At 50.8% G+C, this 24,108-nt stretch overlaps 1 protein-coding gene across 14 annotated transcripts in view; it reads left to right on the top strand.

The window, feature by feature from the left end:
* The first annotated feature begins 3,825 nt into the window (after window positions 1-3,825).
* The window catches only part of SUN1 (Sad1 and UNC84 domain containing 1), a 59,249-nt gene continuing 38,966 nt past the window's right edge, over window positions 3,826-24,108 (top strand). Inside the window, exons 1-2 of one of the 14 annotated variants that reach the window (XM_033095734.1) lie at window positions 3,826-3,954; window positions 4,635-4,718. In XM_033095734.1, coding sequence (XP_032951625.1) covers window positions 3,938-3,954; window positions 4,635-4,718 — 101 coding nt within the window. In that variant the 5' untranslated portion in view covers window positions 3,826-3,937. Of the gene's footprint in view, window positions 3,955-4,634; window positions 4,719-16,653; window positions 16,747-16,922; window positions 17,160-17,190; window positions 17,212-17,244; window positions 17,391-23,191; window positions 23,281-24,108 lie in introns of those variants that run through there. The other 13 variants (XM_033095735.1, XM_033095743.1, XM_033095733.1 and 10 more) reach the window with 13 other exon arrangements.

The raw sequence follows: 24,108 nt of genomic DNA, 5'->3' as shown, positions 1-24,108 counted from the left end.
AATGCAGTCCCTGCAGCCGCCTGCCTCGTTGAGGAGTGATTTACACGCGTGCCACTCACCGCGCCGTGAGTACAGAGCGGTTACTGACGGTGGCCACTCTGTCCGGAGTGAGGTGCTATTTCGTTGTGGTTTTAATTCGCATTTCCCTGATGATTGGTGACGTTGAGCACCTTTTCATGTGTCTGTTGGCTGTCTGTGTGTCCTCCTTGAAGAAATGTCTATTCGGGTCCTCTGCCCATTTTTTTAATTCATTGTTCTTTTACTGTTAAGTTGTATGAGTTCTTTATATAGTTTGGATAGTAACCCCTTATTGGATGTATCATTTGTGAGTATCTTCTCCCATTCATTCAGTAGGTTGTATTTTGGTTTTGTTGATGGTTTCCCTTTGCTGTGCAAAAACTTTTTAGTTTGAGGTAGTTTCTTTTTTCTTTTGTTGCCCTTGTCCACGGAGACATATCCAAAACGATACTGCTAAGAGTAATATCAACAGTTTACTGCTTATGTTAAGTCTTTAATTCATTTTGAGTTATTTTTGTATGTGGTATACGGAAGTGGTCCAATTTCATTTTTTTCCATGTATCTGCCCATTTTCCCCAGCATCACTTATTAAAGAGATTGTCTTTACCCCATTGCATATTCTTGCCTCCTTTGTCATAGATTAACTGACCATATAAGTGAGGATTTGTCTCTGTATTCAATTGATCCATGTGTCTGCTGTTATGCCAGTATCATACTGTTTTGATTATTGTAGCTTTGTAGTATAGTTTGAAGTCAGGGAGTGTGATACCTCCAGCTTTGTTCTTTCTCAAGATTGCTGTGGCTATTTGGGTTCTTTGGAGGTTCCATATAAATTTCAGGATTAGTTCTAGTTCTGAGAAAAATGTCTTTGGTGTTTTGCTAGAAATTGCATTGAATCTGTATATTACTTTAGGGAGTATTTAACATTTTAACGATGTGAACCCTTCCAACCCATGAGCAAGGTTCATCTTTCCATTTGTTTTTATCTTCTTCAGTTTCTTTCTTCAGTGTCTTATAGTTTTCCAAGTACAAGTCTTTCACCTCCTTGGTTAAAATTACTCCTAGGTGTTTTAAGCTTTTTGAGGCAACTGTAAATGGGACTGTTCTCTTAATTTCTCCTTCTGATTATTTGTTATTGGTGCATAGAAGCACAACAGATTTCTGATTCTGTATCCTGAAACTTGATTGAATTTATTAGTTCTAATAGTTTTTTGGTGGAGTCTTTAGGATTTTCTATATATAGCATCATGTCATCTGCAAATAGTGACAGTTGTACTTCTTCCTTTCCAATATGGATACCTTTTCTTTTTCTTGCCTGATTGCTGTGGCTAGGACTTCAGTACTACGTTGAATAAAGTGGTGAGTGCCATCCTTCTCCTGTTCCTGATCTAGAGGAAAAGCTTCAGCTTTTTACCACTGAGTATGATGTTAGCTGTGGGTTTGTCATATACAGACATTATTAGGTTGAGATATGTTCCTTTTATACCCATTTTGTTGAGAGTACGTGTTTTATCTTCAACCAACCAACCCACCCCAGAGAGATCTCATATTTTCACTTAGGTCACAGAAAGGAGATTTTAAATGGAAGTAAAACTTGCCTTTGAACCACATTGTAGGTAGGGGCAAATAGATGAACTATCTTTATGAAAATAACTTTTTGAGTTTAAAATGCAAGAAGCAGAACTTTAGATTATGCAAAGATTTCTTAGACACAGCACCAAAAGCACAATCCATACAAGAACAAATTGCCTGTGTGACGTTACATATAAGAGAAGCAATTACTGTATGTTACTGAGGGTGGTGGGCTGTGGACAGCATTTCTTTTCTGTTTTCCAGACTTTGAGTCCTTTATAATTTTAAAAGCATTTTAGGAGGCTATAGGCAGTGCTGTTGTAGGCACCAACTGGTGTCTCAGAAGGGAGGCTGCAGCCTGCGTAAAGCCCACAGCCTCTTTCCGTTGACCTACACACGTCCTTGGTCTTGTACCCAGGGGTGAGGCCTGGAACCTGTCCCAAGGGCGAAAGCACTTGCTCATTTGTTCCTAGGTGTCTACCCAAGGTTTTCTTAGTGTTGGAAAGTGTAATTTGAAGAGACAAGGAAGTACCATTGTTGGCTGACAACAAATGGTAACTGTAGACGAAGAATCTATTTACAAGTCAAGTCTAGGTGTTCGCTCCCTGGCCTAATGGTTGGATGTTTTACCCTGTACTTTATTTCTTTATATTTCCATTCTTCCAAATATGGAAGTTTTAGCTAAGATTCAGAGGGAGGAGAGGTGCTGACAATGGCAACTGTCAAGTGGGGAGAGAACAATGGCCTTTTAAACTCACGTAGGGGAACTGTGTTTGGTGCAGACACTGGCATTATTTTAATGTCCTGATGACAGGCATATAAGCTGAGAGCGTCAGCGTCAGGATCCATTACTGTGGGCTCTACGCCCAGGCAGGAGGAACTGGGTTTTCCTGTAAGTGCACACATCAGCCTTGCAGCTTGTCCGGCTGCGGCTGACCGAGACTGTGGCAGGAGAACAAGCTGCTGGAAATGACCCTCCTGGGAAGACACCACTTGCCCTGGAGAAGGGGCCTTGGTCTTGGGAGTAAGGCGCCAGCTCAGCACCTAACGGCTCTCATCGATGTGCTGCAGCCGGCACCTCTTCGCCTAATTAATGAAGAAAAGGTCAGAAACGACTGTGAACACTTCACGTACAACTCGAAACCACTGATGACATTAAACGGCACAACCAAGATTAGGACTCGCTGATTCGGAGTACGTGCTCGGGGGGTAAAACCTATGGCCTGGGATTCGGCGAGCCCACAGCTGCTTCTCTCCGCAGTCCCCGCGCCCCAGGCCCCCGTGCTGTGACGTCTGCTCCCGGCCGCCGCGGCACTTCCCGGGGCGCTCCCCGGTGTCGGCCGTCCTCCTTGCGCCCGGACCGGTCCTCCCTTGGCGGGGCCGGCCAGGGTCCCTGACCCCGCTGTTCCCTTCTTGCCAGTACGTCGCCATGTTTGGCCTCTGTGTGCGCGCTGCACTGATGCCGTCCTGCGGCCACAGCTCACTGCCTGTCAGGGCCGACCCTGACTGCCGCCCTCGGGGGCCTCGCTCGCGTCTGCCGCCCCCGTCCGGTGACCGCGCTCTTGCGCGGCCTTCACGTCTGCCATCACCTGGCCGCCACGCACGGTCAGCGCGGCCAGGAGGCTGTGGCGCGCCCGTTTCCAGGGGCGAGGCTGCGCCCCGACGACCGGCACATCCCCACAGGAGTCGCGCCTCGCGGACGCGCAGGGCCCGGCCGTCTCTTCCCAGCCGCCCTTGCGGCTCGGGCGCTGCAACGTGACCCGGGCTCCGCCAATCGGGGGCGCCGGCGCGGCCTCGGCGGGCATGCGCAGAATGGCCGCGGCACTGCGCTCGGGGGGCGCTGGGGGTTCGCGTCGTGCGCTCGTGTCTGAGAGGAGCGCTTGCGCCGCTTCCCCGGTCCAGTCCCCAGAGGTTCGGGCGGGAGCTGTGCGGACAGGACGTGCTTCCTGTGCCAGCGACTCCCTGAGAACCAGCCCTGCGCCCAGGCACCACCTGCTCTGCGCCCGGCTGCCTGGGGGCGGAACCGAGGCTGCGGCAGGACCTGAGGGGCGGCGGGGACCGGGCAGCGCGCCTCCCTCCGTCACCGCGCCCTCCTCTCCTCCCCGGGCCTGGTGCCGAGTGGCTCAAGTCAGCCAACTCGTATTGTCGCGCTTCTTCCAGAAGTGCCGATTGCAGGGCTCGGACTGGGGACGAGATGTGCGCGGCGGCCAGGATGCTGGAAAGGAAGGACGCAGGAGCCAACCTGCAGGAGCGCCTCATGGCCAAAGCTTGAACAATAGGAGCAGCAAAATAAGGAGCAATGCCAGTGGCTATAACGTAGAATAACAACACCCACGAGTCCATAGTGATGCAGAGAAAGGATAAGTAAGTGGGGGGGAGGACAGCTGTCGCAGAAATACTCCAACTAACGTGTAGTACAATGAGGGAATTAGAAAATCAACATCTGGCAAACAACACCGTGATAATGATCACAAGCAACTGTTGGATGCCACTGAAGGATGCCGATTCGAAGGCGAAAGCGTTGAGGCGGATTATTGTGTCACTTCAAGCGCCTCCCCTAAGATATTAATTACAAAAGGACAAGGAGTAAATTTATTACGGTGAAACAACCAACACCTCAAGCCAAGTGATCAAGACACAACATGTAGCACCACACGTACCTCTCCTACAATGCACCGAGGGCAGCCTCACCTCCTAAACGGTGTTCTTGCCAAAATGCATAACCTCAGTGTAATCCTGGGAAACACCAGACAAACCCAAACAAGGACGTTCTACAGCGTCGCTGAGCAGTGCTCTTTACAGCAGCTTTGATATTTGTACCATAATTATGTAAGATGTTAACAGGAGAAACGGCGGGATGGGGACTCTGTACCATTTTTGCAAAACACAGGTGGGCGAGAATGAACTCCTGTGTCTCCTAGGCTGGTGAGCAAGGGGCATTCAGCATTGGGCTGACCCTTGTGTCTCAGAAAGGGGCAAGCTGGTGAGAGGCTAGGGTGGGTGCCCTTGCATGGAATCGCAGCTGTCTCTTCCCGGCATGGCAGGTACAGATGCCCTGAGCGGAACGAGCTTGGCGCAGTGGAGGACAGCAAGGATGCCAGGCCAGGCAGCATCCGGACGAGCAGGAGGTGAGTTTGGACAGGGCAAGGATCAGGCCATTGAGGCCACCTCAGGTGAGGCTAGAGCAGGCATTCTGACCCACCTCTTCACATCTTCCCCCACCTCCATTGTTACAGTTTCTTTCTTTGGGGTTTCCTCGAGGAGTGTGCAGCATGAAGTCACTTCTGTATCTTGTCCCGCCAGCTTGGGACGGCATCTCTGTCCCCTGCCCACCACAGAAGGTAGGGATCCCATCCTTTGCTCCACCTCTCCCCTTTCTACCCACCTCCCCACTCCCATCAGCTCGACTTTTGCTTGTACATCATCAAAGTCGCTATTTATACGTAGAACAGATTGAAAATACTTACTTTTTCATGTTTTGCGTGTAGATTGATTCCAAAGGCTAGACCCACTGGCAGTATTTTCTGTTTATGGGGCTGTCTGTGTTTTATTTCTTGAACAGCCTGTTGGGCTAGCATTTTTCTTTTTTTGTGCTCAGTGTCCTTCAAGAAAATGATTATATTCCATAAACTGCTCGAAATAATGCCACAGTTTGGTTTACTTTATAATCAGATCACAGCTTCTAGCTATAGTTTTCGATTTCCTTTTCTTGTTTTGTTCTTATTTGTTCTCCTATGGTGCCTTCACCGTATCCTCACATTGACCCAGCCTCTCATGCCATATCATGCCCAGCATGCCCTGCTTTGTCCCCAGAGGTCTGTCTCAGAGCTCTCTGGCCTCTGCTGTCTAGGCCTGCTGCCCCGGTCCCTGCGGCCATCCCTGCGTGGCCCTCCTGCCTGGTCTGCTGCTCCACATACATGCTGCCGCGGTTCTTGGTGTCCTTCCTGCCTTGCTCAAGTGCCTGGCCGCCGCCACCTCGTAAATGGATGTGTTTGCATGTCTGAAAAGGCCTTGAGTTTGCCCTCATAACGGGACGTAGATGTCGAGAGCCCACATTCTCCCTCCAATTTCAAAGGTACAATTCTGTTGTTGTCTTGCTATTGACAGTTTGATGTTCGTTCCTTTGTAGGAGTCACAAGTTTTATCTCCAGACACTTTTAAGTCTTCTCTTTATTCCTAATATCCCCAAATTTCACAAGAATCAGCCTAGATGGGGATCCTTTTTTCATGCACCCTGCTCTGAGTTTGAGGGGCCTCTCACCTTCTTTCATGTTTTTGTTGTTGGTGGTGGTTTTTAAGAACTTACTCTTTTCTCTGTCTTCTTTCTGGAACTTCCGTGACGTTGAGCATCCTGGGCTGGCCGGCTCGTTCCTCATCTGTCTTCCCTTCTTCTCCTCCTTTGTCTTTGTTGCTTACTTTTTCTATATCCTGGGATAGTTATTTGACTTTACGCGCTAACCTTTCTATTGACCTTCTTATTTCTACCATTTACTTTTAAAAGTCTTTTTCTTTAAATGAACTTTCTTGAGATTTAACTTACAGTGAAGTGGTCCCATTTTAAGTGTGTATTTTGATGAGTCTTGACAAATATATACAGTTGTGTAATTGCCACCATAGTCAGGATATAGAGCATTTCCATCCCCCCAAAAAGTTTTCTGGGGCCCCTTCCCACACCCGGGCCCCGGCCCCCACTGCTCTGCCTTCTGTCATGCAGGTCACAGCCATCGTGCCTTGACAGTCATGCTCAGCAGCTGTTTTGGAGATGCACCCGCATCCTTGCCTGCATTGTGGTCTGTCCGTTTTTGTAGCTGAGGCGTGTTCCATCGTGTGGACATGCCACGTTTCATCTGCTGGTCAGGCAAGGGGTGTTCGGGATTTTCCAGTTCAGTTTTGCATAAAGCTGCTGTAAACACCGGGGACACATGTTTCCATTTCGCTTGGGCACGTACCCGAGAGTGGGATGGTGCGTCGCATGCTACGTACACGTTTGTTTAACTGTATCACAGACGGCTGGTGTGCTTCCCAGGGCAGCTGTACCATCTGCCTTTCCCACCAAGATACTGGGGAGCTCCTCGGTGTGCCCTGAGCCTGGCCCAGCACGTGGTGCGGCCGGAACTTACTGGATTATTTCAGGGACCTCTGTTTCCTTGATAGGCCCCTCTCCTACAGGAAAAGTTGACGGTAGCTTCCTGTCCCAGGGGTCTGGATTCGTTTGGTCAGACCTGGAAAGGGAGGGGCTGTTGGAGACCTTCCAAGATGCCAGGTTGAGGAGGGCATTTCTCTAGAAACTCAGCCCAGCCAGACAGCGCTCCCAGGCCCTGTGCTCCATTTTTTTGGAGGAGAGATGTCTGGCTTTGGACAAGGGAGTCAAGCCCACTGCCAGCTGCTCTGGGGCCTGGGTGTGGGAGGGAGCAGTTGTTCCAGCCCCAGCTTTAGCTAATCCCCTGTGTGCCAGCCCCACCCCCACACCTGCCTCTGCCAGCCCCCCCCCAGTGTCTATTCTGGGGTGCTTCTTCCTGCACCCACACCTCCTACTGCTTTCCTCCTTCCCTGGATTTGTGGAAATCTCGTCTCCTGCTGCCTGTCCTCCCACTTCCCACCTCTTTCTTTTTTGTCCTCCTCCACTAAGCATTTCCGTGCGGCCTTAGGTGTTGTAGAAAGGAAGAAAGTGCTCAGTTCTCCCTGCTGCACCGAGGCCCTGCTTCTGCCCTGTTCTGTCCATGGGCGCGGGAGAGGAGCTGTGTGTTGTTCTGCAGAGAACACAGATACAAAATAGCTTACGTAGTATCCACTTTTATAAAAATACATATGCGTACATAGAAATGTGACTGAGTAGACATAAAAATGTTTACAAAAGTTAGCTCTTGGTAATGGGATTACAGGGATCTATGAGTTTTAAAGTTTTTAATACGGTCATGTTTTCTAAAAACTGGTTGAGTGTGGCCGTTTGCACAGCAGCTGAAGCCTCACTGTGGCATCCCACTGATCGGGGTTTTCAAATTTTCATCTGCCACTTACTAGCAGAGTGGGCAACTCCTGTCAGCCTCAATGTCGGCTTTGTGAGAGCCGCTGTGAGGGCAGGGAGCCGGGCCCACACAGGAGGGCTCCAGAGACGCGGCCACTATTATTCTGCTAGCTTGAATATCAAAGACAAACAGTAAACAACATGGGCCATCCAGCTTTGTGCCAGTAGCTTCCTGGGCACCTTCCAGGGTGAATTAACTGCCGAGGGACTGCCTGATAACTGGACCAGTGAGCTGTGTGGGTTCTGGGCCGTGTCTGCCAGAGACGATGCTCTTAGCTTGTGCAGAGCTAGGACAGTTTACTGTCACATCGCTTGGCTACCTGGACCAGTTGCGTGCTGAGGCCATTCCAGGATGACCCCGCAGTTCTGTATGCCACCGACATGCAGCCACTTTACTTATGGGAGTGCATGGCACCACCAAGGTACTTGAAACACATGAGTAAGAAAACGTCACACAATCAAGTTCACAGCCAGGGGTTGTACCCGACCCCGCAGCAGCCTATTCAGCCAGGCCCAAGTCTCGCAGACTTGGGTTAAAATGCAAGTTTCCTCTGTTTATCACATTGCTTGTCCTATGACAGATTTCTGAATGTGGCATGCAAGGCTGATGAAGAGCTACTAAAAGCTTAAATACGCCACCTTGTATAATTCTTGGCAGATTCTCTGCCAGGAGAGAATAGCTATGAGCAAAGCAGCTGTGCCAGCACCTGCAGCATTTCCTCAGGGACTGGGCTGAGGATTGAGCCTCACACTTGTTGGGACAAAAGCTGACATGTAGCTTTTTGAAAAATATTTCCCAACGCACTGGTTCAGAGCAGTGGGTGTCCAGGCACTGCTAGCACTCACTCTGGAGCGCCTGGTGCTGGCCGAGGCCTTGTGCTGAGACCAGCAGTGGAAGGATCTCATCCACAGGAAGAGCCCAGGGAGGCTGCCTCCAGATGCCCACAAAACTGGTCAAATACACACTCCTAGCTGGGCTTGGGTTTGGGATTGTGGGAAAGTAGCCAGAGAGGGTTCGTGCCAGCCCTCCATCGTGGTCCTCCTATCACTCCCTAGTTACGCTCTCAGAAACCATACCAGGACCTGACCACTGCCGCCCACTGCCCGCAGAAACCCTCATTCCCTTTAAGGATACCCCACTCACCCAGAAGGAGGAACCAGGGCGTGGACAAGCCAGACTGATTCCTGAGCAGGAACGGGGTACTGGCGCTTCTGAGGAGCCGCCCTGGGCGACTTTCCTTCTGACTATCTACCCGCCCTGCCAACACCCTGTGACCTAGAGGCACCGCCTGGGCTCAGGTGTCTGAGCCTGTCCCTGCCGCCTCCTCTCAGGAGTCAGCTCTGTTTACAGCTGAGGGAGAGAGGCTGCTGGCCGGTGGACGTGAGCCCACCCAGAAAACAGCACTCCTCAGTTCCCCTGGGTGTGAAACGGCAACACTCAGCCATGAGAAGGCAGGGACCTCAGGCAGACACTTGGACGTTCAGCGTGTCACCCAGCATCCAGCCAGGACCACAGAGCCAGTGTCCACCTTCCCTGAAATAGAGCAATAGAGGGAGAGAAGAAAACACCTGTGAGGTGTCTCAGTGCGCAGGCACCTGTTAATATCTGCGGCCAAGCTCGGACAGAAGACAGTGCAGGCTCCGTGTGCTACTGCATGTAGGGGTGACTCGGGGGCCGTTTCTGCGATTACCTCAGAGACACAGCAGCCTGGCTGCTTGCTTCCATTACTGTCACTGTGTCACTCCCGGAACCGGCCCCTCCACCTTCCCGGCCTGTGTCGTGGCTCCTGTGAACTCTTTCAGAGGGGCGCCACTCCTCCTCCACCTGATGTAGAAACACGCCAGCTGGCAGCACTCGGGACAGGTGTGCGGGCTTTGCCGTCCAGCCACGCTGCCGGCCATTCAGACTCCTGGCCCCAAGACCACTCTTCTGCCAGCAAGGGCCAAATAAACGCTTCCTTTTAAAAATATTTCAGCCGTGCAAGTTAAAAATGTTTTGTTTAACAATCGAATGTAAGGTTTTAACAGCAGTTTAAAGGCCATCAAAGCTAATGCTCTAAAAAGAAGTCAAAATTAATATATCCAAACTTTTTTTTTTTAATTGGGGAGTATTGGGGAACAGTGTGTTTTTCCAGGACCCATCAGCTCTATGTTAAGTCATTGTTTTCAATCTAATTGTGGAGGGCACTGCTCACTGGCCCATGTGGGAATCGAACTGGCAACCTTGGTGTTATGAGCCCTGCACTCTAACCACTGAGCCAACCGGCCGCCCCAAACTATTCTTGATAGAAAAGTAAGGAATAGATAATAAAACCAAAGAACTGCATCTAAGAGAAATATCCACACAAAGACCTGGATGGGAACGTTTATAGAGGCTTTTGTTCATAATAGTCCAGATTGGAAACAACCCACATGTCCGACCAGTGCAGGGTGTGCAAACTCTGGCCCACAGGACTGTCCAGCCAGCTGCCTGTTTGTGTAAATGAAATTTTGAGACACAACCATGAGCACTCACTTAGGTCGTGTCTGTGGCAGTGCCAGCTTGAAAGCCTAAAATATTCATCCTCTGGCCCATTTATAGAGAAATGTTGTTCAATCCCTGAACCAGTGAACAGATGAACAATTTGTGGAGATAGACGAAGGATCCTACTCAGCCGTGAAAAGGAACAAGCAGGGGCAGCAACACAGGTGCCTCTCAAAGCCATCTGCTGAGTGCAGGGGTCAGTGCAGAAAGCCTGCCCTGTGTAAGCCCCTGCATGAGACCTTCTGGAAAAGGGAAAAACATTAGAAACAGGAAACACACTGGTGAGTGGGGCGGGGAGAGGGCAATGACTCCAAAGGGGCTGAAGGATTTGGGGGGCTGACGGGATTTGGGGGGCTGAGGAATTTTGGGGCTGACGTCAGTGTTCTATATTTTGATTGTGGTGGCAGTTACACAACTGTATATATTTGTCAAAACACACTGAACCACCCACTTTAAAAGGGTGAATATTATTGTATGTAAATTATACTTCAATTTTAGAAAGCCAGAGAACAAAGCAATTTTTGCAGCACAGGGTACAGTCCCCAACATGGGACAAGGGAATTTACGTGGCTGTGTTTCTCCTCGTCACAGGCCTGTCCCTGATTCAGCAGGAGGGTCCCATGGGCGGCCTCTGAGGATGCTTCTGCAGGACTGAGGGAGCAAAAGGGGGGCGGTCTGTCCTGCAGCCAGGCAGGGAGGGTGGGAGGAATCACCTGCCGTCCAGAAGCTGCACAGGAGGTCGGTTTCCAGAGCCTGGGACCTCAGCACAGGGAGCCCTGGTGTGGGGACAGAGTCCCAGAGGACAGTTTCCAGGCTCTCGGCCTCACGTAGAAAGGTGGCCATCAGCTGTAACCGGCTAGCCAATTAGCCACTGATATAACTGCTGCGGCTGTGCTGGTTGGAGAGTCGGTCAGTTGGCAGGCAGAGAGCGGACAGCAGGTTGCCGGTCGTGTGACTCCAGCCGCCAGTGAGACTATAGTGGTATGACGCCCCTACCTGTGGCTCCGTGGGTGTTCCTTTTTGGCCTCACCATATCCTGCGTTCTTGTGTGGGGAGTGGGAATGGAGATCCCGCAGACTGCCCCGCACGACAAATGGCGCAGCGAGTAGGGTCTCCCGCACGACACCTGGTCTTCAGGTAGGTGACAACCGTGTCACATGGCCTGGTGTGTGGGAGCATAAGGGGGCCCGCAGAGCAGTGGGGTTTCGGAGGTGGGCGACCCCTCCCCACACGATCCCAAGCCCCCTGTTGTCCCCAGACCCCAGTGCTCTGTGTTCCCAGAGCTGGCCCATGCCCTCCCTTAGTTCCATCGCATAGCTGAAGGCCGGGCTGCATGCCGTCATCACTTGTGTGACAACATACGACACTTACTGAGTGCTCCCGGGGTGCCGGGCCATGCAGACACGGCTGCGGTTCTCACCAGGGCCCTGTGAGGCCGGCATCACTCACCCTGGTCACAGGGAGGCAGGTGGGGCCCCGCCGGGTCAGTGTCCCACAGCTCCAGGGGCTGACTCAGAGCGGGGGGGGGGGGGGGGCTTTCCCGCCCACCTCTTCGCATTAACCCCCTGGGGAAGAGGACGCAGTGTATGATCTGTCATCCTCCACACCACTGGACTTCATACCAGGCCCACGGGTGGAAGCATGTAAAGGTCTGTCTCTGTAGAGAGCCTGAGTGTTTCCCTTTCTGCCTTGACTGAAATCTGCTGTGTTTTCTTCAGTAAGTCTTTGGAATTTGTGCAGCTGTAAATGAATAGTTCATTTATATGACACATAAATAAATCGAGCCCAATTTATGTGTGTGATACATGTAGGTATCTGTAGGATATAAACGTGTTGTTTGCACACGTAATGTACATTTAGTCATGTTTTAATAAGAAATGGTTTGAATATATTTTAACATCATAATATAGTCACATTAAATCAAACGTTTATTATAAAGATAATTGGTATTTCCCTGAAGCTGGACACGTGCTGTTTCCATAGCTGAGCAACCCTTCTGAGTGGTGCCCTCAGGCCGTTGCTGCAGGTGTTCACCGCGGTGTGGCCGCAGTAGGACCAGGACGGGGTCTGAAGCACATCACTTCAGAACAGTTCCGAGTACCAGTCTGTCCTTGCTGTGGAGGATGACACACTGGCGGCGGGGAAGGTAGGCCCATCGGTACCCGGGGCCCATCCTCGCCTAAAGTGGAGGGAAGCACGCTGGGCTCCTGTGCTCTGCGTACTGGGCATCTCAGCTGGGCGTCCCTCCTCCTGGACGCTTGCTCGAGTGCAGGATGTGCTGGGCTCAAAGCCACCACCCGCCTCCTGTTGAGAGCAGACACTGAGGGCTGAGAAGGGAGAGGGAGCTTTAGCTCTGGGTGTCACCTGTCTGTCTATCACGTGTCTATTGTGTGTCCATCCATCTGTTGTGTGTCCGTCTGTCATGTCCGTCCGTCGTCTCTCCGTCTGTCATCTATCGTCTATTGTGTGTCTGTCTGTCGTGTTGTCTATTGTGTGTCCATGTGTCTATCGTGTGTCTGTCTATCCTCTGTTTTCTTCCTTCCTCTCCCCAGTCCCTGGTCAAGTACAGAAGGTGGACTTAGTTGTCTCCTCTCTGGTACGCTAGCACTGTTGACCCCTCCTCACTTCATTCCTTCTCCTCCATCATTTCCCACTCCAGTACCGTCCCCTGCCACACAGGCAACTGCACTGTTTAGTTGTAAGTGTCCTTATAAAACATGAGCACTGCTTGGGTGTGTTTTCATTTACCTAAGTGGTATTGTGCTGTAGATAGGGCGACCATATGCATCAGCCTGTGTTCTCCAGAGAAACAGAAGCAGCAGGAGATATATATGTATGTATAGCTACCTGTAGGATATTTCTACTTATATCTGTATGTATAGGTGGTATATATATGACCCCATATATATGAGCTATATGCATATATACCTAGTACAAATTGGTTCATATGGTTATGGAGGTTGAAAAGTCTGGGATCTGCGCACAGCCAGCCAGCTGGAGACCCAGGAAGCCGACGGTGTGAGCTCCAGTCCGGCTCTGAGTCCAATGGCAGGAGAAGACCAATGTCCCAGGTCAAAGGCAGTCAGGCAGAGAGAATTCTTTCCTCCTTGGCCCTTTGATCCATCCGGCCTTCAATGAACTGGATGAGGCCCACCCACACTGGGGAGGGCCATGGCTTGACTCAGTCTCCTGGATCAGATGTTTACCTCATCTGGAAACACCTCAGACACCCCAAAACAATGTTTGAACAAAAACCTGGGCACCCTGTGGCCCAGGCCAGTTGACAGGTAGAATTAACTGGTACAGCATACACCCTGGTTTGCCTGGGACAAGCCAGCTGCTGCCCCAGGTAGTTATGAACAGGCACCTGCCGGCCAGTGTCCTCACTCAGGCACACAGCCAGTCCCTGTTTACCCACCACAGCTCTGCGTGGGGTCAGGACAGGCTCCTGGGGAAGGGCCTGCTCATGTCCCCTTCCCACGGGCGTCACAGTGGGTTTGTGAGGTCTCAGGGCGCACGTATCCCTGTGCCCTCCACAGGCCTGCCAACACTCAGTGTTCGGTCCTCTCCACTTGTCACCGGCCCGACGGGGTGCAGTGGTATGGAGTTGCTGTCACTTGTATTTCTCTCATTACACTTGATCTTCAGCATCTCTTCATACTCTTGTTGTGCATCTGGATTTCTCCTTCCATGGTCTGCCTGTTCACATCCTTTGCTCACTTTTCTATTGCATTCCTGTCTTTTTCTTGCTGATTTGCAGAAACTGCTCATATCCTTTAAGCAGTAGCTCTTTGTCTGTTTTAAACTGTGCAAACCCCTCCTGCTCTATCAGCTGGCTGCTGGCTTGTTCATGGTGTCTTTCATTCTGATGTAATCGGAGCCGTAGGTGTTTTGCCATAAGGTTTGTGCTTTAGAGGTTTTGTTTAAAAAGTCCTCCCGCCCTCCTGCTGGGAAAGCGGCTCCTTCCATATCTTCTTCACACATCACAGTGTTCCTTTCCATGTAAGTGTTCATTCACCTGGGATAGTTTTATTTCTTTAAAAATAAAACTTCAACAAGAAAACATGACAAAATATGAGTTGTCGGTTTGAGATAGTGGAATCAATGCATATTACGGTGCCTTTTCTGTAATGTAACATTTCTGAACTTTTAAGATTTCTAAAAATATTAAGGTTATTGTGCAAAATACAGATAACATCAAATAAGAAAACCTGTGCTTCCCTGCTTGCATAGCACTAGTAAGACTCTTCTGTGCTGCATGTACGTGTGTGTACACACGCCTATACACACGTGGAGTTAGCACACGTTCTTCATTAACAGCTCATTGTTTCCCGAGTGCATTTCACGCCAGTGCCTGGGCCACTGCAAGGCGCTTTCTTTTTCGAGGAGAACTGGCTCTGCTCTGGAGCCGTCTCTGCCTCCCATATTTAACTCTGTACAACATCAGGTTTCTGGGCGTTCCCTATTGGGATCGGTTCATACTGACCAGCTGTCACCTGAAGAATTCTTTTTCTCCCTGGCCTCCGCTCAAGAAGCTGGACTGGGCACTGTTCAGGTGTCTGTCACTGTGCTGAGGGGCCCAGAGCAGCCCAGGTACCAGATGGACTGACTGGCACAGACCACTTCCAGCCAGGTCAGTCTGGGTCATATTGTAACCACCAGTCAGATCCAGGTGAAGCCAACACAAACCAGATGGAAGCCAGTGAGGGCAGACGCGGGTTCCATGAGGAAAGAACTCTAAGCACGGACCTTCTGATTTTGTCCACTCCCTTTCATTATCTGGCATTTCCTGGGGTCCCACTGAGCCCACCAGAATCTTGTCTCTTCCCCCAGCCTTAGTCACGTGGGTTTGCACCTTCCTTGTTGGTTGCTGCTGGTGAACTATTTTTGAAGCTGTCTTTGGTCATTTCATAATTATTGGGAGGAAGAAGACTGATTCTGAGATCTGTGGTCAGTGCGGAATCCTTACCCAGAAGGCTTCACTACCACGTGCACCGCTCTTCACTGGAAATATCATTCCAGCCACCTATGAAATCTGACATTTCCTACTAGTAGCCACCTTACAAAAAGATTAAATTAACTTGATTGATAATATATTCTATTTAACCAATATATCCAAAACATTATAAATTAACATGCAAGTAGTAGTTTAAATATTGAGATATTTTACCTGCTTTCTCTTCCACACTTAGTGTTATAAATTCCGTGTGTGTGTCACACTCATGCAGCACATCTGTTTGGGACGGCTGCATTTCCAGTACTTACTGGTTACATGTGGCTAGCAGCTACTGTCATGACAAGGTCTAGAATTAATCGGGATCTTTATTCTCCTCCATCCAATCCCCCACCCCCTGCAACGCTGAGAAAGACCCCCACCTTCTCCCCACCCTTCTTCCCACTCCTGCTGTTAAACACCTACCTACCCCCTTCTGAAATGGCATCTGTAAAATTTATACCAAGGGGGAGACTTTATAAGCTAACGAAAGACACAACCCTGTGCTGTGAGTTTATAAACTAAGAGATGCAGGAAGGATGGTTATAAAGCCCACAGGGACAGCTGAAATCGCATGAGCCCATCACCATTGCTGTGAACACATGTCATTAAAGTGACTGCAGCTGGTGTTTGCGGTGGCAGACGCCTTTCTCAGGAGGCTCCGAAGGAAGGGAGGTTTAAGAACCGACTCTTTTCTGGCCTTACCAGCCTCCTAACCCCCTGGAGCCTCAGTTTCCTCCTTTGTAAAGTAAGGATAATGAATAATAATAGCTTCCTATCTGCCTCGCAAGGACAGTTATGAAATTCAAAACAACGTGTAGGTGTACGTCTGCCACAACCGCGGAGCAGGAGGCGGGTGCAGAGCTCTGGGTTTGGGGCAGTGGGGGACAGGCAGAAGCTGCCCGCAGGAGGAACCCACAGCCTGGCTCTGCAAACGCCAGGCTTGTGTGCTCCCAGGGTGGGAGGGGCCCACAGCGGAGAAGCGCAGACCTGTAAGCTCCGGCACCGCCCTACTCCTGGAGGTGGGCGGGCGCCAATAGAGCTCCAAAAACCGCACAGGTGTGAATGGGTGGGGGCTGGGCAGGGCGACAGCTGCCCAGAGCAGGGCGGCCAAGGTGGGCATCTGGGAACTGGGGGCTCTTCTGAGAGCTACAAGGCCAAAGAGAGTGGCAGCAGGTGCAAGGGCGGCAATGGCCACCGGACTGGACGCCAGGTGGTCAGCCCGCTGCCTTCCAGAGATGAGGGTGTCCTTCCCCAGACGAGGGTCCTCCTGGAGATGGGGAGGTCCTCGGGGAGATGCCGCCCCCACTCCTGTAAGACACCGCCCCCTCGGGCACCGCCTCAGCCCCGCTTGTTTCCCCGCCCTGCAATTCAGCCTCAGCTCGTGATTGGCCGTGTCCCTAGGGAGGCCTCCTCCGCATTGGCCGAGGAGCTTCCGGTAGCGCGGTCGGGATTGGTGGACATACGCATTGCTCCCGCCCCCGCCCCGGGCGCGGCGCGCGATTGGCTGGCGCCGGAACCGATCTCCTCCTTGGGCCGGACCTGGGTGGTGTGGATGAGGCCTCGGGCGGCGGCGGTGGCAACGGCTCGAGGCAGGTGAGCTCCTGGGCGGAGGTCGGTGCCGGGGTCGGGGTCCGGGGTCCCGGTCGGGTGCGGGCGGGTGGGGTGGGATGGGGTGGGGTGGGGCCGGGGCCTGGCGCCCCTCACAGCGGGCGGGGCGCTGCGCGGACGCGCCGAGTCTTAGGCCCCGCCTCGGCCGCCAACGGCCGCCGCCCCCGCCCCAGCCGCGCGGTGCTGGTGGTGGGCGCGCTGCTCCGCCCGAGCGTCCCTGCCTCCCCTCTGCTCCCCTCCCGGTGCCCGGCTCAGTCGCGGCGGCCCACGCCCCACACCGCCTGGCGCCCCCTCCTCGCCAGGGCCGGCGCGGCCCCAGGACGTGGGCTTGGCGTCGGGAGCTCGGCCTCCTGGGAGCCCGCGGGGCCTGCGCGTCCCTGCCTGCAGCCTTCGACCTGGGCTCGGCCTTCCCGCAGGTGTGCGCGCTCAGGCTGGGTGCCGGGCGGGACGACTCGAGCCGCCGGGCAGGTGCGGAGCCCCGGCCCCCCACGGCCCCTGCCGCTCGCCGTCCCCGCCGAGTGCCCGACCGCGCCGCGCTCCTTCTGAACCCCGCGTCTTCCGTGCTCGGGAACGCGCTGAGTTCTGGCCTGTTTTCATCCATTCGGTTGGACACGTCATAGTTCCTTTAAGTCTGGAAACTCAGGATGGTTAGTTAGTTCTGGGGAATGTTCTCAGATTATTTTCTTTGATAATTTCCAACTCTTTATTTTCTCTTTTCTTAGTTTTTTTCTCTTCAGTGTGTTTTGGAAGTACTGTCATTTGGGCACTGGACCTCTTGGGCCCGTTTTCTACTTTTGTGTCTCTCCCATTTTCCAGCTTTGTCTTTTTGGTCCACTTTCTGAGAGAGTTTCTCAGTCTTCTAATAATGTACTTAGCATTTTATTTGGCCATCCTATTTAAAATTTCCCGGAGTTTTTTTTAGCGGTGGTTCCCCCCCCCCTCTAAAATTTAGCTACATGTTCTTATTTCATAAATGGAGTAGCATCTCATTCCGCTTCCATGGGCTCGTTTTGTTTGTTTGTGGGTTTTGTTGTTTCTTGTTTTTGGTTGCTGGTCGGTCGGCCCTGAAATGTCAGGGGATCTTGCTTGACACATATACCTGAGGCCCTGTGCAGTCCTTTGGAAGGTCTGTGCACCTGCTCTGGCCTTGCCACAGTTGGCTGATAGCCGCAGGTTGGGATTCCTTGAGGAACCCTCAGTGTCATTATCTTTAGATCCTTTCATTGGGTTTTTTAGATTCCCAGAGAAGGGCTTTCCGATCTCCCGCCTCGTTCTAGAAGCTGGGTAGAAGAGTGGTTGTGCCCTCAACGGTTAGTAAGGAAGCAGTCACTTACCCCCCCACACACACCCCCACCCCGTTCCAGGAAGGCATCCTGGAAACCCTTTATTCCCTGATCCTCTGGCCTAGAGAACCCTAGGTTTTCCCACAGTCTTTTTGGGGGCTGGGCAGGGGGATGTGCATGGTGGCTAACTACTTCTGTCTATTGTAGTGAAATACACAATGTGAAACTGACCGATTTAACCTGTGCAGTTAAGTGGCATTAAAAACGTTCGCAGTGCTGGGCAGTGGGCACCACTGTCTGGTTGCAGAACCTTGTCATCACCCTAAATGGAAACCCCACCCCCTTAGCACTCACTCCCCATTAGCCATTGCTCCTGGCTGCTGGCCACCACCAATCTGCCTGAGAATTGGCTTCTGCGTTTTTTACAGAAATGGATTCATACAATATGTGGCCTTTGGGATCTGACTTCTCAGTCAGCATCGTGTGTTCATGCATGTACCATGTGTCTGCACTTCATTTCTTTTTATGCTGAGTAGTGTTCCATTGCATGAATATACCACAGCTTGCTTATCCTTTCATCTTTAGTGGACATTTGAGTTGTTCCCACTTTTGCCTGTTACGAAGACCACTGCCAACATTTGTGTGCATGTTTTTGTTGGAACGCCTGTTTCCAGGTCTTCGGGTGTAAGCTATGAGTGGAGTTCTGAGTCACATGGTGACGATTTAACCTGTAGTGGAAGCACCACACTCTTTCCCACTGCGGCTGCACCACTTTACATCCCACCAGCAGTGTGCAGGGTTCCAGTTTCCCCTCAGCCTCTTCACTTGACATTATTTGTTTTAATTATGGCCATCCTGGTGGGTGTGAAGTGGTACGTCACTGTGGCTTTGATTTGCATTTCCCTAGCAACTAATGACTTTGGGAGTCTTTTTCCATGCTTTACGTGTTCATTTTCTTTGGAGAAATGTCCATTCAAGTCATCTGCCCATGTTTAAATGGGTAGTTTGTCTTTTTGTTGAGTTGTAAGAGTTCTTTATATATTCTGGTTACTGAACCCTTATCAGATATATGACTCACACCTACTTTCTTCCGTTCTTAAGGTTGTCTCTTCACTTTCTTGATGGTGTCCTTTGACGTACTAGTTTAAATTTTGATGAAGTCCAGTTTATCTATTTTTTTCTTTTGTTGCTTGTGTTTTTGGTGTCATGTCTAAGAAACCATTGCTAAATCCAGGGTCATGAAGATTTACCCCTGTTTTTTATCTAAGAGTTTTTTTTAATAGTTTTAGCTCTTACGTTTAGGTCTTCGCTCCATTTTGAGTTAATTTTGTATGTGGTGTGAGGTAAGCATCCCACTTCATTCTTTTGCACATGGACGTCCAGTTGTCCCAGCACCACTGATGAAGAGACTATTTTTGCCCTGTTGGATTGGCCACTTGTAGACAATCGGTTGGCTATAAACATGTAGGTTTGTTTCTGGATCTCATTTTGTTCTTTTGGTCTGTATGTCTGTCCTTATGCCAGTAATGCACGGTTTTGTGCTCAGTTTTGAAATGAGGGAGTATGAGTCTTCCATCTTTGTTGCTCTTTCTCAAGATTATTACAGCTATTTGGGATCCATTCAGTTCCATATGAATCTAAGGATTAGCTTCACCATAGCTGCAAAAAAGGCCGTGGGGATTTTGATAGAGATTGCACTGACACCAAGTGGCATTAAGGGGAGTACTGGCAGGCTAACAGTTAAATCTTCCACCCTGTGAACGGGGGTGTCTTCCCATTGATTTGTGCCAGCTCTGATTTCTTCCAGCAGCATGTTGTGGTTTTCAGTACCAGGCTCGCACTTCCTTGGTTAAATTTATTATTCTTTTTGTTATTCTTTCTGATGCTATTATAAGAAGAATTGTTTTCTTAATGTCATTTTCAGATTGTTCATTGTTAGGGTATAGAAATACAACTGATTTTTGTGTGGTGACCTCGTATCTTGTTTATTAGATGTAATGTGTTTATGAGATATAATAGTTGTTTTATGTAATTCTTTAGAATTTTCTATATATGAGGTCTGTGAATAGAGACAGCTTTACTTCTCCCTTTCCGATTTGTATGCCTTTTATTTCTTGTTCTTGCCTGACTGCTCTGGCTAGGACTTCAGTACAGTGTTGCCAGCAGTGGTGAAAGCGGGCGTCCTAGTTGTGTTTCTGATCTTAGGGGAAAACTCTCGGTCTTTCCCATGGAGGATGATTTAGCTGTGAGTTCTAGTAAGTGCCTTTTGGCCTTTTGTCAGGTTGAGAAAGTTCCCTTCTAATCCTAGTTTGTTGAATGTTTCTTATCATGAAAGAGTGTTGGATTTTGACGAGTGCTTTTCTTGTACCAAGTGAGATGATCACGTGCTTTTGCCTAACTGCTTCTTAAACAGACTTCTAGCATTGTTTCTCCTGTGTTTTGGTTCCATCCTGCACCTTCACTTGCAAATGTACATTAGTGCCACTATCTTGAGTCTTTGGGGTTCCATGATGAAAATTGGATTATTTCTTCGTGTCCCTCATTATGATTCAGCTTTTTCTGACCTAAGGCAGTTTTCATTCATCCATTTGTTGTACTGCTTCCAAGTTTCTGGCTATTGTCTTTTCTCCCTTTAGTTTTGTTTTTTTGTATGTGTGTATATATATATATGTGTATATATATATATGTATATATATATACACACACACATGCACACACATACAGACACACACACACACACATATCTTTTAAAAGAAGTCCTTTACAAGAGGGTTGTGTGGAAGACAGTGGAAGCTACTATCCTTGTTCAGTGCACATTTTTCACTGGAAATTCCTTTGTAATCTATTTTCAAAGAATGCCAGTATTTGATGGAGTGTCAGCTCATAATCCTAGTCCTGAATTTGTGATTATCAAATGGTATCCAGATTCTGAAGATAGAGCCAGTTTGAATTTTCTTACAATAAATGCCAGGCAACATTTTTGGTAGAAGTGGTGACACAGGATGAAACCATCCTTCAGTGCTACAGCTCCTGCCCTAACCTCAATATTTTAAGTGAGGCAGGAGCCCAGGGAAACGCAGTGCATTTCATACGCCCACTGCTGATTCAGGCGAAGTGGTCCTGAACACGTCACAGTGGTGGTGGCCACGCACAAGAGGGGTGGGGCTGGGCTTGCTGCAGCAAGTGTCAGTGGGGAGGTGGTGCCCGCTGACGCCCGCCCGCCCGCCCGCTTGATTGAAAACTCCTTTTTCCTCTTGTGTCCTAAATTTGGAACTCGTTGCTATTTTGGACTGCTTACCAGACTCGATTTTCAGATAAAGGAGACTAGATCTGCTGGATCTGTGTTTGAGACTGTTTACTGCCTTTGGGCCACAATAAACTTAGGACTGACAGGAAAAGTACAGGCGATGATGCTGGGCTGACAGCAAGCTGTTTGTCGCAGTCACATGCGGTAACTGACAGCTTTGTTAAGTAACCTGTGTAATTCACTACTTGGTTTTACAGTTTGAATTATATTTGTAGTTAAGGATGCTTGGTAGCTGGGCACTTTCTTTTTCATTTAGTCGCATAGGGACACTCAGTGGATGGTCACTGGCTGTGAATTTTAGTGTAGGAGATAAGAACTACGTGAAGATGCTTTTTGACAATGGTGCCGATTAATCCTGCAGGTCCCAGATTGATCAAGTGTAGGTCAGTGATTCCCAGTGGGGGACGGAGAGGGCTGTCCCAGGGGCACGTGTGGCTGGAAAACAGAACAGTGCTTTGCCTGCCTGCTGTGGTCTTAGTCATCCTGTTTCCTTTGTTTGCTCTTTAATTAGTATTGGAAGATGTGAGCTATAGTGAGACTGAACGATTTCTTTGCTGACGACTTACGCTACAGGCCTTTGCAGTCCTGGAAAGGACTCTTGTCCAGCCTGGTTCTTCCCATTTGGGGAGACAGTGCGTTACAGTGGATGGAGAAAGGATTCACTGTTGGCATATGTAGTGCCAACACCATCCTGTAATTGTTGCTCCTAATTGTCACGCCAGTTACCGTTGGAAATGAGACGGAGCTGACACACTGCTCTGTTCCTCAAACGAGGAAACAGAAGCGCTGTGGATCCATCAGCAGAAAGAATCAGGAGGCGCAGGTGTCAGTGACCCTTGCTTCTGTTCATGGGTTCGCCCAACAGTTGTGGCTTGATTTTTCCAGGGCGTGGTCAGGCAAAGAGCAGAGAGGGAAGAGAACTCGAGTGTTTTTAGCTTAACGACCAAGCAAGCAATGGGTGTGGCACTGAGTTCTTCCCACTTTTGGAGGCACCTGGAAAGTGTTCATTTGTGGTACAAGTGAGGTTTAGTTCCTGCCCTCAAAGAGTTCAGGGTCTAGTTGGGGAGAAAGGCTCGTGCGTAAGTCAGGATTACAGTGTTAAGGAGGAGTGCCAGGGAGCACCAACGTTGGCACGTGACCTGTGCACATGGGGCTTGTGGAGACCCAGGAGAACTTGCCAGAGGTGATGTCTCAGCGCAATCCTAAGGATGAGGAGAAGCTGGCCAGGAACGTTTGGGGTGGGGAGAGATCAGTGGGGTGGGCTGTGGGGATCAGGAAGCAAGAGGAAGTGTGGGCACAGTGTGTGAGTGGGGGGGGCAGAAGGCTAGTGAGCCCCGCTTCTCAGGGCAGCCGTGCTGTGGCTTGGTGGGACAAGTGGCACTTGGATGGAGGTCCTTCTCATTCAGTCGTGGGTCTTACTGGAGGGGCTGGGGAGCCACAGTGGGATCTAAGGAGGTGAGATGGTCGGGTCTCTTGGATGGAGCAGGCTGCCCATTTTCTGGCTCGAGGGGCCACGACGGGACGGGAGGGAGGGTTACGAGTCGGGTGCTTGCAGGCAGCCAGCGAGAGTGGTGCAGCGGGGGGGGGGGGGGGAGGAAGGCAGAGGGGGCCTCGCCCTGGGGGGACGGGTGGCAGGCTGGTGGGCACGAGGCATGTGGACTGAGTGATTTGTGGGCGACCCCAGTGGAAGTGCTGAGTGGGGGTAAAGCAGGTGCCTACCTCGGGCCGTGCAGACGTGACCCATGGGTTGGGTCAGGTGGAGAGGGCTGGAAAGGCGCGGCCGAGCGGTAGCGCCCGGACTCTGTCCCGGCGTTCAGGTGTCCAGGTGTCCTTGGGTCCGGGGAGGCCTTCCCAGCAGGACTGCGAGTCAGCTCAGCAGCGGACAGGGCCTCCTGGCAGGGGTGACGTGTGTCCTGTGAAACAACAGAGCAGCCTCCCAGGAGGAGAGGACGGCTGGCGCCCCCCTTCAGTGTAAGGGTGGGGGTTCTGTCAGGCGTGGCCCCAGGAGTCCTTTGCTGGGGGGCACTCACTGCCTGACCCTGCAGTGTGGAGGCTCTCCTGATGGGGCTGCACTGGCGGGGGGGACATTCGAGACTCCAGGCCGACGGAAATGCAGTCAGGCTGCCGTGGGTGCTGTGCCCTGAGAAGGGAGGCCCGTGACAGTGACACGAGCAAAGTAGGTGGGTCGGGCTTCACTGACACCCTGAATGACATCCCTACTGGAGGAACAGGAATGGGGGTCCCTAGTCACAAGGTCTGGAGCACTTGACCTTGGAGAGGTCAGCTTGTGAAGTTATTGTTCTCCCTGGAACTCGGAGCTATTTTCGTCTGTAAACAAGTGCCCAGTCCCTCCCTCCTGTTCCAGCATTTCCAGAAGCGGGGAAGAAACCTCCCGCCTTGGCTAGGAACTGGCTTTCCTACAAGTTGCTGCTGATAACAACCAACTTTTTTTTTGGTTTTATTCTAAGATTTTATTTTTTCTTAATTTTGTTATATTTACAACAGTGTTTTCGCCCTGTGCCAGGCAGCGCTGAGCAGGGTAGGTGTGTTCACTGAGGAGCTGCCACAGCACCTCTGCCACTGGGAGGGTCAGGTCCCCCTCAGCTCCCAGGAACAGTACCGGAGGGAGGGAGAGAGAGAAAGACGGAGGGAGGCTTTGGCTCTGTTGTCACACACACACCCCCCCCCCACAGCTGAGGGAGGGGACAAGGCTGGACCACACACGTCTCAGGCTGCCCCTCCCTGGTTACCCAGTGAAGACCACATTGTTTTTTT

Source organism: Rhinolophus ferrumequinum, chromosome 24, assembly GCF_004115265.2.
Source record: "Rhinolophus ferrumequinum isolate MPI-CBG mRhiFer1 chromosome 24, mRhiFer1_v1.p, whole genome shotgun sequence".
NCBI classification, from domain to species: Eukaryota; Metazoa; Chordata; class Mammalia; order Chiroptera; family Rhinolophidae; genus Rhinolophus; species Rhinolophus ferrumequinum.
The sequence above is the reverse complement of the archived record's forward strand: the minus strand, read 5'-3'. Positions and strand labels throughout refer to the sequence as shown.